At 44.6% G+C, this 20,065-nt stretch overlaps 1 protein-coding gene across 1 annotated transcript; it reads right to left on the bottom strand.

The window, feature by feature from the left end:
* Window positions 1-439: 439 nt before the first annotated feature.
* LOC127302984 (uncharacterized) lies at window positions 440-1,514 on the bottom strand. The gene has a single exon (XM_051333717.2). It carries the CDS (start codon window positions 1,330-1,332, stop codon window positions 742-744), a length of 591 nt encoding a protein of 196 aa, XP_051189677.1. The 5' UTR covers window positions 1,333-1,514; the 3' UTR covers window positions 440-741.
* Between the last annotated feature and the right edge of the window lie 18,551 nt (window positions 1,515-20,065).

Below are 20,065 nucleotides of genomic sequence, written 5' to 3'. Positions count from 1 at the left end.
CAGCTCGCACCGCCATCACCTCTTGTCCAATGTGCTCACGGTACATCTCGTGCCACGCCCGCGCCAACGGGTCCATCTTCTCCATGTCGGCCATCAAGATCTTCGATTCTTGAGACATTTTGGCCAACGATGGGTTGGAGGCTGGATGGGAGATGGAGCGGCTGGCGGGAAAAATGAGCGGCGGAGGGGACGGGGTTTTGGGGGAGAAGATGTATATTTTGTCGTTATGTGGCTGACAGGCGGCTCCCACGACCAAAATTTTCAGCCTCGCGAGGCGCCAGCGCGCCCGATTCGCACCATTGGCGAAGGGGCTGGCACGGGGTTACCGGCACTTCTATTGGGTTCGAAAAATCGCCTGCTCCGTTTAGGGCGCGCCGGTGCGACCCCATTTTCGCTTCCGGTCCCCAAATCGCTATTGAGGACGCCGGTTGAGATGCTCTTATAGAAGTGACTTTTTTTTATCAATCACACGACGACAGACTCAGTATATATACAAGTTGCATAAAATGCAACAAAGAAGAGAATTGTATTTCCCTTCTAGAGGACTCCCAAAACCCAAAAAAAGAGAGAAAAAAAAAGAGCGGAGAAAAGGTGGAACAAGAATGCGGTATCGATCAAAGACGACACACGAGCTTCCTTTCTTTTCCCTCCTCTACGTCGATCGGTTTCCTTCCGAGGAAAATGAAGGAAAAACCCGAGCCAGAATCAAGAAACCTGCGCAGACGCCAGCGGCTGTTCCGATCATCTGATCTCGTCGCCGAGCTGGGACGGGCTCCTCCAGAAGCCGGCGCCGTAGAAGCTCGCCCACACCTCCTTCTCCATCTCCCCGGCCTCGTCCGACGGCTGCACCGCCGGCCAGACCACCGCCGCGTCGCGGGGGCCGGTCACGGTGCCGTCGTCCACGAGGAGCTCGTACATGTCCGACGCCTGCCCCGCTGATGCCGACCGCCGGCGCCGGCTCGCCTTGACCGCGCGCCGGCAGAGCGCGGCGGGGGCGCGCACCGTGGCGAGCACGACGACCTCGACCATGACGCACGGGAAGCAGCAGCACACTGCGGCGCAGCCGGCGGCCGTGCCGCCGGCCACCTCGCCGCAGCGGGTTTGCCTGCTGGCCCTGCCGCCGATCCGCTCGCTGTCGCAGCGCTGCGGCGCGTGGGCGTGGGCGTGCGGTGGCGGGTGGCTGTGGCTGTGGGCGTGGTGCGTGCGGCGCGGCGGGAATGCGGCGGAGCGGCGCAGCGGGTGCGCGTCCTGGGCCCTCGCCGCCGCCACGGCCACCGACGTCGCCGGAGCAGAGGCCTCGGCGCGGGGGCGGGGGGCCTTGCTGGAGGCCATGTCGATGCGCGGGCGGGCGGTCGGGTCGGTGGACTGCTAGAGTTTGCGCCGCGGCCACCGCATGGACCGCCCGCGCGCCCGGTGGGGGGATCTAAAGGGCGTCCTGGGGTGAGGAAGCGAAAGGCGTGGGTGGATGGCGAGCCGTCGGGCTTAAATTGGTGTTTCCTGCGGGTTGCGCGGCGATCGCGGCGGCGAAGCCGGCCGGCCTCTCTCTCTATCCATTATTGGAAGACGAAGCTGGAAAGGAAAAAGTCTACTTAACCCCCAAAACTATAGTATCTGGGACGGAGAACCCCCCAAACTTAAAACCAGCATACTTAATCCCCTAAACTAACAAAAACCAGACAGGTAACCCCCTGGAGCCCATCAGAGCGGGTTTGGACGCTGGTTTTGCTGACGTGTACCTTGGTTTGGACAAAAACCAGACAAGCAACCAGTTCAGTAAGGCCTCTAACAGCTAGTGTATGAACTGGGGAATGGTCATGTGTAGGAACTGACAAGTTTGTGCAATTCTCACCATATTGTAATGGAAATCTGGGAGCATTTTGTCTGAATTTGATCTCAGGAATTTGAATTCAAAATTTGGCAGCACTTTGTTTGTAAATTGACAATATTTTCTGGACAATATGACAGTGAACTGAACACTAGTAATAATCAACATTATATAGTCATAAGCTGCTCAACACATGACACAGTAGAGTGCATAAACAGGGTGTTCAAACAGATTCATAAACACTAGTGCATAACACATTATTTTCATACACAGTTTGAGACACAAAGAAGGTTCTCACTGCAATAAACCTAGTACATCACTCAACAACTTCACCACTTTGTCCAGCTTCTCCAGATTGTTTTTCATTTCCCCACAGGTACCATTTCAACCTCCCAGTAGATGGCACAGGTTCAGTCACAACCTGGGACATTGGAATAGTCTCAGACCTTGGGAATTGCTGGCTGGGAATTTGGCTAGCTGGTTGGGAATTATTTTTCTTATGTTTTTTCTTTGGGGGCACATGGGCTTGCTGGGCATGAGCTTGTTGGGAATGGCTTTCTTGCACATGACCTTGCTGGGCATGAGCTTGCTGGGCATGGCCTTCTTGCACATGACCTTGCTGGGCATTGCCTTCTTGCACGTGAGCTTGTTGGGCTTCCCTCTACAAACATAGAAGATGGATGTTAAATGTATGCGGTGAAAGAATAGTTGAGTTCACGTGTCGACCATGTCGGGTTCACGTTTCACGACGCCTCCGCCATGTCAGGTTCACGAGTCCGCCATGGATGGACTGAAATTATAAATGAGGAAAAAATTTGTTTACCTTGGCCATTGCTTGCTCTTTCTTCTTATAATTTCTTTTGGCTGCTTTATTCACTTGAGCATGTTCGTTCACTGCATATGGGTTGCCTGTGCACTTCCTTTTGTTGTGATTTTGTCCTCCACACAATGAGCATCTCATAATGACACCTTTTTTGGACAATTTTGTGCCCTTTGGTTTTTCTCCCTCTTCTCTCCTTCTCTCAGTCTTGGGCCTTCCTGGCATGTTGATTTTCACTGGAGGAAATGGCCTAGGATTTGTAGCAAGTGGCCAACTCTCTTTTCCTTCAACTGGTTGCAGCACATTGCTATAAATCTTGTCATAGACATCAATCCTATAACAAGGAGCTATGTAGTCTTCGATTTTTTTCCCAAGAGTGTAGATAGCACTGATTGCATGAGGACATGGTAATCCAGATAATTCCCAGTATCTGCAGGAGCATGATAGATTTTCCAGGCTTACAGTGAACCTTCTATGTTGGCCTTCTGCAACTTCAAACCCATGAGTGCCATTGTACAGGACAGTGCAAATATTTGATCTCTTTATATTGAGATTCAGCTTCTTGAAAATATTGGGGCAGATTATACCAGTCCAATTCTGTGATTTAGCCTTGTTCTCAGCAATTCTTGCAGTAACCTTCCTCCTTATCATTTCCATCTGTGAAATAACTGGATAAAATCTGGCTCTCATTATGGCATTGTTGAAAGCTTCACACAGATTGTTCTCCACTGAATCACAATAAGTACCTAGTTTGAAAAATGCTCTACACCAATGCATTGGAGCTGTCTTCATCATGGCCTTTGCTCCATCTGCAGTTTTCTGTGCTAGTTTTGCTCTGTTGTAGTTGAACTGTATAGGGTCACTTGATTTAGCACAGGCCCAAAACATTTTTTGGTAAATCTTGTCTCTGTAAAGCTTCTTCCAGTTGGCATAGATATGCCTTGCACACATCCTATGTTCTGCCTTAGGAATGATCTCACTTACTGCCTTGATGAGCCCCTTTTGCTGATCTGAGATGATAACCCAGCTTTCACCATTATTGTTGATTTGTATGTCCTTTTGAAGCAAAGAAATAAACCAATACCAACTGTCATAATTCTCATTTTCCACACAGGCCCAGGCAATTGGGTACATTTGATTGTTAGGATCTCTGCCAACTGCACATAGCAACTGACCACTGACGGGTCCTTTCAGGAAACATCCATCCAAGCCAACAATTCTTCTACAGCCAGCTGCAAAACCCTTTTTGCATCCATCAAGGCAAATGTACATTCTTTCAAAAACTGGCCTGTCGGTTATGTCAGGGTTCAGTGTCACAGCTATTGTGCTACCAGGATTACTTCTCTCCAGCTCAAGATGATAGTCAAACACCCTGGAATATTCTCCATGTGTCTGGTCAATAATTCTCTCAATCACTAGCTTCTTTGCTCTTTTGCACTTTGATTCACTGACCTCTGCACACATATCTTCTAGAACAGCCTCTTGCATTTTCTCGACCCTCCACCCTGGATTGTCCTTGATTTCCCTGAAGTACTTCTCTGCAATGACAGTACTGGTCACAAGCTTGTTGTCCCTCCTTGCTACACATGTGTGAATACTGTAGTATCTAGAAACAAGCAGCCAATTTGATTTACTAGTGATTGAGCCATAAATATTCCATTTGCATGTAGGCCAACTGCATTTTGCTCTGACCCTTAAGTGCTCATCCTTTATGAATTTCAGGTGATGAAAATTTTTCAAACCATAGTTCAGTAAAGCTTGCTTGAATTGTCTGCTGTCAGTGAAAGCTTGACCTATATGAAAACCTTGCACTTCAGAAGTCGCATCATATACTCTATGCTTTGTCTTCCTAGTTTTCACTGCATTCTCATCCTCACTGTCTTCATCATAGGACAATTCCTCCTCAGTGTCATAACAAGCTTCTTCTTCATCTTCAGGTTCAGTTTTCATTGTTTCATCCCCAAGGAACTCATCTGGTATTTTACAAGCTTTCAGTTCCTCATCACCCAACATTCTTTTCTTCACTTTCATCTTTAGTTCCTCTGCTATCTTCCTGTACATGGTTGCCTCTTCATCATCTGCAGAACTATTACTATCATCAGCTTCATGGGCATCATTGTAATCACTATCATCACTATCATCACTGTCAGCTTCTTCATGTGCATTCTCGGCTTGTATTGCTTTCCCTTTCTGCTGCAATGTTGGCCTAATAACTGGCAACTTCCGCGCTTGCTGTTGCTTATCCTCTGCATTTCCTCCTTCATGCATTTGCTCACTCTGCTCCTTCATGCATTTGCTGGCCAAGGATGCACTCTCAATGTGCACATGTTCTTCTTCCTCATCTGCATTGTCAACAGGAGCAAACTCTGCTGAAATCTTGGCATAAATGTCTACGACACCGGCATCAGACACATACTTGGCCATTGTGAGCACAGCTCTTTTATCTTCAAGAATAACAAGGTCAAATTTACTAGGCCCAGCTGGCATCTTCCAACACAGATCTGTCTTCTCCATCGCTTTGTCAGAGAGAGCAACATGATCAGCCAGATGCTTCTTCAACTCTGTAAGTGACAACTTTGAATAAGGCACAGTAGACATGCCATGCCTCCCCCCTGTCCAAATCCATTCCTTTCCCTTCCATTCAAACGATCCACGAAAATGAAATCTCACAGAAATGTAATCGGAAGGACCCATCCACAAATCCTACAAAATCAAAAAAAAAGAGCAGTTTTTAGTACAAGTGAACTTAACTGACAGAAAACTCTTGCTTTGAACGAACAAATCCAACACCAAATGATTTTTTACGTGCTTTCAGCGCATAATCACCACACTATACCACAACATTAACCCTAAACACAGTCAACCCTTGCCCAAATCTCAGAAAAACATCCCAAAATCGGTCCGCGAAGAGGAACCAGTAAGCCCTACCTAAACCTGTGTCATACATTACAAAACAGAGAGGGAAATATAATTTGATACAGTGAGGAAGATAGCGCACCTTGTCTGGTCGCTGCGCCGCCCTCGAATCGTCAAATCATGCCGCTGATCGATCTTGTGCGCCGGTGGCCGCCGTCTGCGGAGAGGAGCACGAGGCGGAGAAGGAGAGGATTGACGAAGACGAAGCTGCGTCCAGAGTCCCGACCCAGTTATGACTTGACCAGACCCAGTTCCGTCCGACCCAGGGGTCATTTGGGCTTGTGCCAATTCGGCCCAGGGGGTTATCTGATCCTCAAATTCATTTCTTTGATTCAAAACCAGCATCCAAACCGCTCTCATTGGCTCCAGGGGGTTAACTTTCTGGTTTTTGTTAGTTTAGGGGGTTAAGTATGCCAGTTTTAAGTTTTGGGGGTTCTCCGTCCCAGATACTATAGTTTTGGGGGTTAAGTAGACTTTTTCCAAGCTGGAAACGGAAAGCAATTACGCAGACAGGGAAGATCATGCCCACGCACGCTTCGGCGGTATCGCTGGCTAGTCGATTCGTGGCAGTGACACCGATGCGGAGAGCAAGCACAATCACAATGTTTGCTGCCAAACAAAACAACACACATTCCGTCCACAGAGATATGCCGCACCCATGTTTACTTCCGAGGTCTCCACTCCGATCGACCCACGGTGGTCACGGGTGATAAATTACCTAGTCCTAAAAACATATCGATAATGTCACCTCAATGGAAAGGTTTGACCTTTTTTTTAATGAAAATCTACTATAATTCAATCCATCAAGACTTTTGAATCATGAATAGAAATTTATCTTGTAGTATATAGCAAGATCCGTGATAAATCCCTCTAAAACAAGCTATTTTATTCACATAGAATTTATAAATGAATCTATGTTTTTGGTTCCTAGTCCTAATTTTTTGTTAGAAGTCTGTTTTGCTAGGTGTTCACCAAAACAAGTAAAAGGTTTTTGTCACGCGGAGTCCATTTTGAACGTACAATCACTCAAATTATTCAAAAAAAAAATGCATCTGAATGTATTCATCAACATTTAAGGTAGGGGGGCCCTACTAGCGCTTCGCCACTGCTCACTGATCAAATTGGCGAACCAAAATACCTAATTACCATCAAACAAGGTTTCCCGAGCATGTCCACGCGGCAGTCGACGGAACAGGGAGCCTTAGATCGTCGCTTCGGCTACATCAACCGTATGAGGTGGTTTGGATCGAGTACGATCGTGTGCAACATGCGCCCTACCAAGCGAAATGCATGGCATGGTTACAGATGCACAATTCCATAATGCGTCTGAATGTACAAGGATGTCGCCTAGAGGGGGGTGAATAGGCAAGCTATAAAACTTCTCCTTGAGGGCTTAACAAGGCGGAATAAAAGTATGTTTTATTTGTTAAGCACAAAGCTTACAAACTAGGGTTTGCCTATGTGCACCAATAGCCTATGCTAAGCATATAAGCAACAAGGTGATAGCAGACTAGATATAGAATATCAAGCACGAAGGCTATGACAATGTAAGTGCATAGATAAATGAGCTCGGGTTGAGAAGTAACTGATGCATGAGGAGACGAGGATGTATCCCGAAGTTCACACCCTTGCGGATGCTACTCTCCGTTGGAGCGGTGTGGAGGCACGAGACACTCCAATAAGCCACTAGGGCCACCGTATTTTCCTCGAGCGTTTCCCACCAAAGGGAAAGTCTCGATCCACTAAGGGACCCTTGAGGGTGATCACCGAACCCGTACAAGATTGGGGAAAACTCCCAAGTATCAAGCTTGAGGCAAACTCCACAACACCGGAGGCTATCAAGTACAAGGCCACAAAGATTACAACGCGCCACACACGGCTACAAGGCCACAAAGGCTCCGAGGCCCCACAAGGGCAACAACGCCACAAAGGCTACCATGCCACAAAGGCGACAATGCCACAAAGGCAACAGGGCCAGAGCCAAGAAATCCGCCCTCTTGATCCTGAACGCCACGCTTCCGGATGTGCCGCAGTACGTCAAGTGGTCAGAAAATCCATGCACCTTTGACAGAGCCTATCATCCGACTGTCATCCCTTAAGAGTGCTACGCTTTGGTTGTTAGTTCCCGCATCGACGAGTATGAGTTCTCCAAGTGCCACATGGACGGCGGAGCCAGCCTAAAGATCATGTACCTGTAGACCCTGGAGAAGATGAACCTTACCAAGTAACAGCACAAACACAACACCAAGGAGTTCCATGGTGTGGTTCCGGGTACAAAGGCAAACTCCCTAGGCAGCATCAAACTCCCCGTGGCCTTCGGCGATGTTAATAATTTCCGTGAAGAGATGATCACGTTCGAGGTTGTGCCCTTCAAAAGCTCCTATCATGTAATCTTCGATACACCCACCTACCACAAGTTCCATGCCAGAGCGTGCTACATCTACAAGAAGCTGAAGATTCCGGGTCCTAACGGTATGATAACTGTATCTGGAGACTGCGAGGAGGGCGAGGCCACCTTTGCAGAATATGTACTGTCTGAGGATGAGCTGCAAGGCTACAGAGCCGCGGTGGATCTGAAAGAAATGCACACCACCAAGAAGAAGATCTCCTACCAGTAGACCTCGTTCAAGGCCGCGATAGACACCAAGAAGGTTGACCTCAAGGAAGGCGACTCCACCAAGCAAGTGTCTCTCAGAGCTGGCATGGACCCCAAATAGAAAGACACGCTCGTCGAGTTCCAGCGAGCTAACATGGATATCTTCGCATGGAAACCTGCTGACATGTCCGAAGTACCAAGGGAACTCACCGAGCACTACATAAACATAAATCCGGGTGCAAAACCGGTGAAGCAAGCTATGCGGCGCTTTGGAGACAAGACGCGCCGTGCCATAGAAATGGAATTAGCAAAGTTATTAGAGCCATGTTTTTTAGTAGAAGTTATACATACTGATTGGGCCGCAAATACCGTACTTGTACCTAAAAAGTATTCGGAAATACTAGGAATGTGCATCGATTACTCCGGCTTGAAGAAACATTGTCCGAAGGATCCGTTTCCCCTACCGTGCATTGATACGTCTCAAACGTATCTATAATTTCTTATGTTCCATGCTAGTTTTATGACAATACTCACATGTTTTATATACACTTTATATCATTATTATGCATTTTCTGACACTAACCTATTAACAAGATGCCGAAGCGCCAGTTCCTGTTTTCTGCTGTTTTTGGTTTCAGAAATCTTACACAGGAAATATTCTCGGAATTAGACGAAACAAAAGCCCACGGTCTTATTTTCCACGGAGCCTTCCAGAAGTCCGAAGAGGAGACGAAGAAGAGCCGAGGTGGCCCCACACCACCTGGCGGCGCGGCCAGGAAGGGGTGCGCGCCGCCCTAGGGTGTGGGCCCCTCGAGCCTCTCCCGACTCCGCCCCTTCGCCTATTTATTCACTCCGTCGCGAAAACCCTATTACCAAGAGCCACGATACGAGAAAAGTTCCAGAGATGCCGCCGCCACCAATCCCATCTCGGGGGATTCAGGAGATCGCCTCCGGCACCCTGCCGGAGAGGGGAATCATCACCCGGAGGACTCTACATCACCATGATCGCCTCCGGACTGATGTGTGAGTAGTTCATCCTTGAACTATGGGTCAATAGCAGTAGCTAGATGGTTGTCTTCTCCTCTTGTGCTATCATGTTTAGATCTTGTGAGCTGCCTATCATGATCAAGATCATCTATTTGTAATGCTACATGTTGTGTTTGTTGGGATCCGGTGAATATGGAATACTATGTCAAGTTGATTATTAATCTATCATATATGTGTTTTTTATGATCTTGCATGCTCTCCGTTGCTAGTAGAGGCTCTAGCCAAGTTGATACTTGTGACTCCAAGAGGGAGTATTTATGCTCGATAGTGGGTTCATGCCTCCATTGAATCTGGGATAGTGACAGAAAGTTCTAAGGTTATGGATGTGCTGTTGCCACTAGGGATAAAACAACGATGCTTTGTCTAAGGATATTTGTATTGTTTACATTACGCACCGTACTTAATGCAAATGTCTGTTGTTTGCAACTTAATACTGGAAGGGGTGCGGATGCTAACCCGAAGGTGGACTTTTTAGGCATAGATGCATGCTGGATAACGGTCTATGTTCTTTGTCGTAATGCCCTAAGTAAATCTCATATTAGTCATCATGATATGTATGTGCATTGTTATGCTTTCTCTATTTGTCAATTTCCCAACTGTAATTTGTTCACCCAACATGCTATTTCTTATTGGAGAGACACCACTAGTGAACTGTGGACCCCGGTCCATTCTTTTACATCTGAAATACAATCTACTGCAATCATTGTTCTCTACTGTTCTTTGCAAACAAACATCATTCTCCACACCATACGTTTAATCCTTTGTTTACAGCAAGCCGGTGAGATTGACAACCTCACTGTTAAGTTGGGGCAAAGTATTTTGATTGTGTTGTGCAGGTTCCACGTTGGCGCCGGAATCCCTGGTGTTGCGCCGCACTACACTCCTTCACCAACAACCTTCACGTGGCCTTCATCTCCTACTGGTTCGATAAACCTTGGTTTCTTACTGAGGGAAATTTGCTGCTGTACGCATCACACCTTCCACTTGGGGTTCCCAACGAACGTGTGTTTCACGCGTCATCAAGCTAAATTTCTGGCGCCGTTGCCGGGGAGATCAAGACACGCTGCAAGGGGAGTCTCTCACATCCAATCTCTTTACTTTGTTTATTGTCTTGCTTTACTTTATTTTATTTTCTGTTTTGTTTGCTTTCTTTATATCAAAAACACAAAAAAATAGTTACTTGCTTTACTTTATTTAATTGAGTTTGCTTTACTTATTTTTACTACTGTTAAAATGAATAATCCTGAGAACACTAAGTTGTGTGACTTCACTAGCAAAAATAATAATGATTTCATATGCACACCTATTGCTCCACCTGCTGCTACACCAGAATTTTATGAAATTAAACCTGCTTTACTAAATCTTGTTATGAGAGAGCAATTTTCTGGTGTTAATTCTGATGATGCTGCTGCCCATCTTAATAATTTTGTTGAACTTTGTGAAATGCAAAAGTATAAGGATGTAGATGGGGATATTATAAAACTGAAATTGTTTCCTTTCTCCTTAAGAGGAAGAGCTAAAGATTGGTTGCTATCTTTGCCTAAGAATAGTATTGATTCATGGACTAAATGTAAGGATGCTTTCATTGGTAGATATTATCCTCCTGCTAAAATTATATCTTTGAGAAGTAGCATAATGAATTTTAAGCAATTGGATAATGAACATGTTGCCCAAGCATGGGAAAGAATGAAATCTTTGGTAAAGAATTGCCCTACCCATGGACTGACTACTTGGATGATCATCCAAACCTTTTATGCAGGATTGAATTTTTCTTCGAGGAACCTATTGGATTCAGCTGCTGGAGGTACTTTTATGTCCATCACTTTGGGTGCCGCAACAAAGCTTCTTGATGATATGATGATCAATTACTCTAAATGGCATACTGAAAGGGCTCCACAAGGTAAGAAGGTAAATTCTGTTGAAGAAACCTCCTCCTTGAGTGATAAGATTGATGTTATTATGTCCATGCTTGTTAATGGTAGATCTAATATTGATCCTAATAATGTTCCTTTAGCTTCATTGGTTTCTCAAGAAGAGCATGTTGATGTGAACTTCATTCAAAATAACAATTTCAACAACAATGCTTATAGGAATAATTTTGGTAACAACTATAGGCCATATCCTTCTAATAATGGTAATGGTTATGGTAATTCTTACAACAATAGTAGGAGTGTACCCTCTGGTCTTGAATTCATGCTTAAAGAATTTATTAGTACACAAAATGCTTTTAACAAATCTGTTGAAGAAAATCTTGGTAAAATTGATGTTCTTGCTTCTAAGGTTGATAGTCTTGCTGCTGATGTTGATCTTTTAAAATTGAAAGTTATGCCTAATGAAAATAAAGATATTAAGTCATTTGCTACAGCAAACGCTATCCAAGTTCGAATTAATGAAAATATTAGATTGATGGCTGAATTGCATGCTAGGTGGGAAAGAGAAGAAAAACTTGCTAAAGAGAATAATGTAGCTAAAGTTTGGACTATTACCACCACTAGTAATGTTGATGCTTCACATGTTGCTAAACCTCCTACTATCAATGGTAAAATAATTGATGTTGGCAATGTTTCTACTCCTAATACAAAGCGTGCAAAATTGCCTGAAACTGCTGAAACTGTTTGTGATAAAAGTGCTGAAATTTTTCAGAATATTGGGGACAACGATCCCATTGCTTTAGATCATAATGGTTTAGATTTTGATAATTGTCATATCTCTGAAGTTATTAAGTTCTTACAAAAACTTGCTAGAAGTCCTAATGCTAGTGCTATAAATTTGGCCTTTACAAAACATATTACAAATGCTCTCATAAAAGCTAGAGAAGAGAAATTAAAACTTGAAACTTCTATTCCTAGGAAGTTGGAAGATGGTTGGGAGCCCATTATTAAAATGAAGGTCAATGATTTTGATTGTAATGCTTCATGTGATCTTGGTGCAAGTATTTCTGTTATGCCTAAGAAACTCTATGATATGCTTGACTTGCCACCATTGAAAAATTGCTATTTGGATGTTAATCTTGCTGATAATTCTATAAAGAAACCTTTGGGGAGGATTGATAATGTTCACATTACGGTTAAAAATAACCTTGTCCCCGTTGATTTTGTTGTCTTGGATATTAAATGCAATGCATCTTGTCCTATTATTTTGGGAAGACCCTTTCTTCGAACTGTTGGTGCTATTATTGATATGAAGGAAGGGAATATTAAGTATCAATTCCCTCTTAAGAAAGGTATGGAACACTTCCCTAGAAAGAGAATGAAGTTACCTTTTGAATCTATTATTAGAACAAATTATGATGTTGATGCTTCATCTCTTGATAATACTTGATTTACACTTTCTGCGCCTAGCTGAAAGGCGTTAAAGAAAAGCGCTTATGGGAGACAACCCATTATTTTACTTCTGCAATTTTTGTTTTATATTTGTGTCTTGGAAGTTCTTACTACTGTAGCAACCTGTCCTTATCTTTAGTTTATTGCATTGTTGTGCCAAGTAAAGTCTTTGATAGTAAGGTTGATACTAGATTTGGATTTCTGCACAGAAACAGATTTCTTGTTGTCACGAATTTGAGTAGATCTCTCTGTAGGAAACTCAGAAAAATCTGCGAAAAATCATGAGTAATCCTCAGATATGTACGCAACTTTCATTCAATTTGAGCTTCTTCATCTGAGCATGTTAAGTGCCTCGTAAAAATTCGTGTTTACGGACTGTTCTGTTTTGATAGATTCTGCCTTTTATTTCACATTGCCTCTTTTACTGTGTTGAATGGATTTCTTTATTCCATTAACTTTCAGTAGCTTTGGGTAATGTCCAGAAGTGTTAGGAATGATTGTGTCCTCTCTGAACATGTGAATTTTTGATTATGCACTAACCCTCTAATGAGATTGTTTTGAGTTTGGTGTGGAGGAAGTTTTCAAGGGTCAAGAGAGGAGGATGATATAATATGATCAAGAAGAGTGAAAAGTCTAAGCTTGGGGATGCCCCAGTGGTTCATCCCTGCATATTTCAAGAAGACTCAAGCATCTAAGCTTGGGGATGCCCAAGGCATCCCCTTCTTCATCGACACCTTATCAGGTCACCTCTAGTGAAACTATATTTTTATTCCGTCACATCTTATGTGCTTTACTTGGAGCGTCTGTATGTTTTTATTTTTGTTTGTGTTTGAATAAATTTGGATCCTAGCATTCTTTGTGTGGGAGAAAGACACGCTCCGCTTGTTCATATGAACACTGGTGTTCTTAGCTTTACTTTTAATGTTCATGGCGAAGGTTGAAAACCGCTTTGTTCATTGCTATTTGGTTGGAAACAGAAAATGCTTCATGTGGTAATTGGTGTATGGTCTTGAGTAACTTGATACTTGGCAATTGTTTTGAGCTCTCAAATAGATCATGTTTAAGCTCTTGCATCATGTAGATTTCACCTATTAGTGGAGAATTACTGTAGAGCTTGTTGAAATTTGGTTTGCATGATTGGTCTCTCTAAAGTCCTGATATTTTCTGGTGAAAGTGTTTGAACAACAAGGAAGACAGTGTAGAGTCTTATAATGCTTGCAATATGTTCTTATGTAAGTTTTGTTGTACCGGTTCATACTTGTGTTTGCTTCAAACAACCTTGCTAGCCAAAGCCTTGTACTGAGAGGGAATGCTTCTCGTGCATCCAAAACCTTGAGCTAAAACATATGCCATTTGTGTCCACCATAACTACCTACTATGTGGTATTTCTCTGCCATTCCAAAGTAAATTGCTTGCGTGCTACCTTTAAAAACTTCATTCCTTGTCTTTGCAATATATAGCTCATGGGAAAATAGCTTAAAAACTATTGTGGTATTGAATATGTAGCTTATGTATCTTATTTCTTATAAGTTGCTTGTTGAGCGGTAATCATGTTTCTGGGGACGCCATCAACTATTACACTTTTGTTGAATATCATGTGAGTTGCTATGCATGTTCGTCTTGTCTGAAGTAAGGGTGATTTGTCATGATTAAATGGTTTGAGTATGCATATTGTTAGAGAAGAACATTGGGCCGCCAACCAAAGCCATGTATCATGGTGGAAGTTTCAGTTTGGACATTAATCCTCAATCTCTTATGAGAATATTATCTGTTGTTGAATGCTTAAGCATTAAAGAGGAGTCCATTATCTGTTTTCTATGTTGTCCCGATATGGATGTCCTCGAGTTGAGATCTATCAAAAACGAGAAATCAAATGCGATCTATCTCCTTGGACCTTTGTACATGCGGCATAGAGGTACCCCTTTGTGACACTTGGTTGAAACATATGTAATGCAACGATAATCCATGGAAATCCGAGCTAATTAGGACAAGGTGCGAGCACTATTGGTATTCGATGCATGAGGCTTGCAACTTATAGGATGTTTTATGCATAACACATATGAATTATTACTACAGTTGACAAAATTGTTTCTATGTTTTCAAAATAAAAATCTCTAGCACAAAGAGTAATCCGTGCTTCCCTCTGCGAAGGGCCTTTCTTTTACTTTATGTTGAGTCAGTTTACCTACTTCTTTCTATCTTAGAAGCAAACACTTGTGTCAACCGTGTGCATTGATTCCTACATACTTGCTTATTTGCATTCATCATATTACTTTGTGTTGACAATTATCCATGAGATATACATGTTGAAGTTCAAAGCAACTGCTGAAACTTATATCTTCATTTGTATTGCTTCAAAACCTTCTATTAAGAATTTATTACTTTATGAGTTAACTCCTATGCAAGACTTATTGATGGTTGTCTTGAAAGTACTATTCATGAAAAGTCTTTGCTATATGATTCAGTTGCTTAGTCATTATCTTTACCATTGCTTCGAATCATTTCATTCATCTCATATGCTTTACAATAGTATTGATCAAGATTATGATAGTAGCATGTCACTTTAAAAATTATCCTTGTTATCGTTTACCTACTCGAGGGCGAGTAGGAACTAAGCTTGGGGATGCTTGATACGTCTCAAACGTATCTATAATTTCTTATGTTCCATGCTAGTTTTATGACAATACTCACATGTTTTATATACACTTTATATCATTATTATGCATTTTCCGGCACTAACCTATTAACAAGATGCCGAAGCACCAGTTCCTGTTTTCTGCTGTTTTTGGTTTCAGAAATCTTACACAGGAAATATTCTCGGAATTGCACGAAACAAAAGCCCACGGTCTTATTTTCCACGGAGCCTTCCAGAAGTCCGAAGAGGAGACGAAGAAGAGCCGAGTTGGCCCCACACCACCTGGCGGCGCGGCCAGGAAGGGGGGCGCGCCGCCCTAGGGTGTGGGCCCCTCGAGCCTATCCCAACTCTGCCCCTTCGCCTATTTATTAACTCCGTCGCGAAAACCCTATTACCGAGAGCCACGATATGAGAAAAGTTCCAGAGACGCTGCCGCCGCCAATCCCATCTCGGGGGATTCAGGAGATCGCCTCCGGCACCCTGCCGGAGAGGGGAATCATCACCCGGAGGACTCTACATCACCATGATCGCCTCCGGACTGATGTGTGAGTAGTTCATCCTTGGACTATGGGTCCATATAAGTAGCTAGATGTTTGTCATATCCTCTTTTGCTATCATGTTTAGATCTTGTGAGCTGCCTATCATGATCAAGATCATCTATTTGTAATGCTACATGTTGTGTTTGTTGGGATCCGATGAATATGGAATACTATGTCAAGTTGATTATCAATCTATCATATATGTGTTGTTTATGATCTTGCATGCTCTCCATTGCTAGTAGAGGCTCTGGCCAAGTTGTTACTTGTGACTCCAAGAGGGAGTATTTATGCTCGATAGTGGGTTCGTGCCTCCATTGAATCTGGGACAGTGACAGAAAGTTCTAAGGTTATGGATGTGCTATTGCCACTAGGGATAAAACAACGATGCTTTGTCTAAGGATATTTGTATTGTTTACATTAAGCACCATAATTAATGCAATTGTCTGTTGTTTGCAACTTAATACTGGAAGGGGTGCGGATGCTAACCCGAAGGTGGACTTTTTAGGCATAGATGCATGCTGGATAGCAGTCTATGTTCTTTGTCGTAATGCCCTAAGTAAATCTCATATTAGTCATCATGATATGTATGTGCATTGTTATGCCCTCTCTATTTGTCAATTGCCCAACTGTAATTTGTTTACCCAACATGCTATTTCTTATTGGATAGACACCACTAGTGAACTGTGAACCCCGGTTCATTCTTTTACATCTGAAATACAATCTACTGCAATCATTGTTCTCTACTGTTCTTTGCAAACAAACATCATTCTCCACACCATACGTTTAATCCTTTGTTTACAGAAAGTCGGTGAGATTGACAACCTCACTGTTAAGTTGGGGCAAAGTATTTTTATTGTGTTGTGCAGGTTTGATGACCCACAAGTATAGGGGATCGCAACAATCTTCGCGGGAAGTAAAACCCAATTTATTGATTCGACACAAGGGGAGACAAAGAATACTTGAAAGCCTTAACAGCGGAGTTGTCAATTCAGCTGCACCTGGAAACAGACTTGCTCGCAAGAGTTTATCAGTACTAACAGTTTTATAGCAGTAGCAGTAGTCAAATATCAGCATCAGTGTAACAAAGACAGCAGTAGTGATTATAGTAAACAACAGGATTAAAATACTGTAGGCACATGGATGGACGAACGGGCGTTGCATGGATGATAGAAACTCATGTAACAATCAAAGTAGGGCTGTTGGGGGGGATAACCCCCGGTATGCCAAAGGCATGCCAAACCGGATGGTTTGAGCCATCGAGATACCGGTTTAATATTCTTACCGGAAAGTAAGGTAGGAGTTTGGGCTAAGTGAAGCTAAGCCGGCATCCCCAAGGGGGTATGCCGGAACCCGGTAAAGAAGATACCGGACTGAAGGGCCTGTCGGCAGAACTGGTCAAAGATTCTCTTCAGAGCAAGAAGACAAGGATGAGCTAAGCAAAGTGGCTTTTATCAGAGCCCTGGCGCCAAAGAGAGGGATGACGCTAAAAGAAGCCGGAGGACATCAGCAGCCCTGATTAAAGAGGACCCCGGCGTCATCTATGATTAAAGTAGCTTTGTAAAGTAGTTTGTCCAGTCAAAGATGCCATTAGGGTTTCTTGTTCTGTAAGCCACCCTCTCCCCTATATAAGGAGAGGGGGTACTGCCTCTTACAGGCGCGAGACCACAGAAGGGATTAGACGATAGAACTTGTAACCATGTTGAGATCAATGAAGCTAGCGATCTAGTGAAGAGTTCTTCCTCTTGTCTCCCTTCTTGTATACCGGCCTTTGGCTGTGTTCTTGAGGAAAGCATCCGGAAGTTCATCCCATCTAATCGCAAACCCTCCCCTGAATCCTCTAGCGTCCATTCGGCCCCAATCTAAGCCATCCTATGGCATCTGCTCGTTCACCACGACGACAGTTGGCGCCCACCGTGGGGCATGAAGTGGCGCTTGAAGGAGTTCACATTCGGGCGGGCGTCCTCGAGATCTCCGACGAGCGTACGGTGTCCGCGCTCGTGCAGCGCATCTACGCCATGGACTTCATCAATGACAACGCGGGCTGCTTCGCCAACGGCGGCGTCTTCCCCAAGAACGGCCGCATCATCGAGTTTGGCAGCCACCTCGTCTACTTCGGCACCGTCCCTGTGCGCCAGCGCCTCTCGCCGGTGCTGGTGGCACCGGACCCGCCAAGATGGCTCTGTGCTGGCCGGGCCGCCGGCAGCGTCGAGGTAATGATGACCGGCGTGGTTGGTGCAGGAAAAGAAGCTGTGGGTGAAGGTGCTGGTCGTGCGGTTTCGACCCGTGCGGCCAAGCCACCGCTGGAGCGCGACACAGGTGCAGCGGGAGCGTCATCCGCACCACCGGAGACACCGCTTCAAGCGGCGATGAACGTCCTCGCCACCCCCATCGCGCAGAACATCGATCCGGCAGCGGCTCAGGCGGAGCTGGAGGCGCAGCGCCAAAAGGTGCTCGAGAGCGGCAAGGACATCATTCGGGCGCAGCGCGAGCTGAACCTTACCCTTCGTGAGTACAACGCTGCCCATGGCTTTGCTTCTGTTAGCGCGCATACTGCTAGGATGCCAGAAAACCGGCTAAAAGCTCGCAACCTAGATCAGGATTTGCGCAAAGAGATTCATGCCGGCAAAAGTACCTCTGCATCCGTTAGCATCATGGAAAAACCTAAGTACAGCAGCCCGGATAAAACAATAAAAGCTGCTAAAGCTGCAGTAGAGTTATGCGAGTCGCTTTCCGGAGATGCTTTGGCAAAACAGCAAGAGCGTGTTAGAGAGCTGCTGGAAACTATTGAGCAACAGAACGCTGAGCAGCTGGCTAAGCTAAACAAGGCCGTGATACGTCCAATTTGCATCACTATTTTATATCATAATTTGCTGTTATTCATTGATATATTTCATATTGGGACATAATACTTATGTTATTTCATCTATTTTGCATGTTTCATCATTGTTGGAGGATCAAGCACCGGAGCCAGGATTCTGCTGGAAAAAGCACCGTCAGAACGCAATATTTCGGAAGATCAACTGTGGAAGGAAATTATACCAAAAATCCTATTTTTCAAGATGACGAAGGAAGCCAGAAGGAGGGGCCAGGAGGACCCAGGGTGGGCCCACACCCTAGGGCGGCGCGGCCCATGCCCTGGCCGCGCTGCCATGTGGTTTGGGGGGCCCACGACCCCTTTCGCCTCCTTTTCTTCGCGAAATCCTTCGTCCCGAAAACCTAAGCCACAGAGGGTACCTCGCGAAGAGTTACAGCCGCCTCTGCGGGGCGGAGAACACCAGAGAGAAAAGATCTCTCCGGCGGGCAGGAATCCGCCGGGGAAATTACCTCCGGGAGGGGGAAATCGACGCCATCGTCACCGTCATCGAGCTGGACATCATCTCCACCACCATCATCATCATCTCCACCATCATCACCGCCGTCTCCACCGCTGGACACCGTCACCGCCGTAGCAATTTGGGTTTGATCTTGATTGTTTGATAGGGGAAACTCTCCCGGTATCGATCTCTACTTGTTGTTGATGCTATTGAGTGAAACCATTGAACCAAGTTTATGTTCAGATTGTTATTCATCATCATATCACCTCTGATCATGTTCCATATGATGTCTCGTGAGTAGTTCGTTTAGTTCTTGAGGACATGGGTGAAGTCTAAATGTTAGTAGTGAACTATAGTTGAGTAATATTCAATGGTATGATATTTAAGTTGTGGTGTTATTCTTCTAGTGGTGTCATGTGAACGTCGACTACATGACACTTCACCATTTATGGGCCTAGGGGAATGCATCTTGTATTCGTTTGCCAATTGCGGGGTTGCCGGAGTGACAGAAACCTAAACCCCCGTTGGTATATCGATGCAGGAGGGATCGCAGGATCTCAGAGTTTAAGGCTGTGGTTAGATTTATTCTTAATTACTTTCTTGTAGTTGCGGATGCTTGCAAGGGGTATAATCACAAGTATGTATTAGTCCTAGGAAGGGCGGTACATTAGCATAGGTTCACCCACACAACACTTATCATAACAATGAAGATTATTTAGCCGTATGTAGCGAAAGCACTAGACTAAAATCCCGTGTGTCCTCGAGAACGTTTGGTCATTATAAGTAAACAAACTGGCTTGTCCTTTGTGCTAAAAAGGATTGGGCCACTCGCTGCAATTGTTACTCTCGCACTTTACTTACTCGTACTTTATTCATCTGTTATATCAAAACCCCCTGAATACTTGTCTCGTGAGCATTTACGGTGAATCCTTCATCGAAACTGCTTGTCAACACCTTCGCTCCTCGTTGGGATCGACATTCTTACTTATCGAAGATACTACGGTACACCCCTATACTTGTGGGTCATCAAGACTATTTTCTCGGCGCCGT

The sequence above is a fragment of the Lolium perenne genome, chromosome 4 (genome assembly GCF_019359855.2).
Source record: "Lolium perenne isolate Kyuss_39 chromosome 4, Kyuss_2.0, whole genome shotgun sequence".
NCBI classification, from domain to species: domain Eukaryota; kingdom Viridiplantae; phylum Streptophyta; class Magnoliopsida; order Poales; family Poaceae; genus Lolium; species Lolium perenne.
This window is presented reverse-complemented; position numbering and strand designations above follow the sequence as displayed.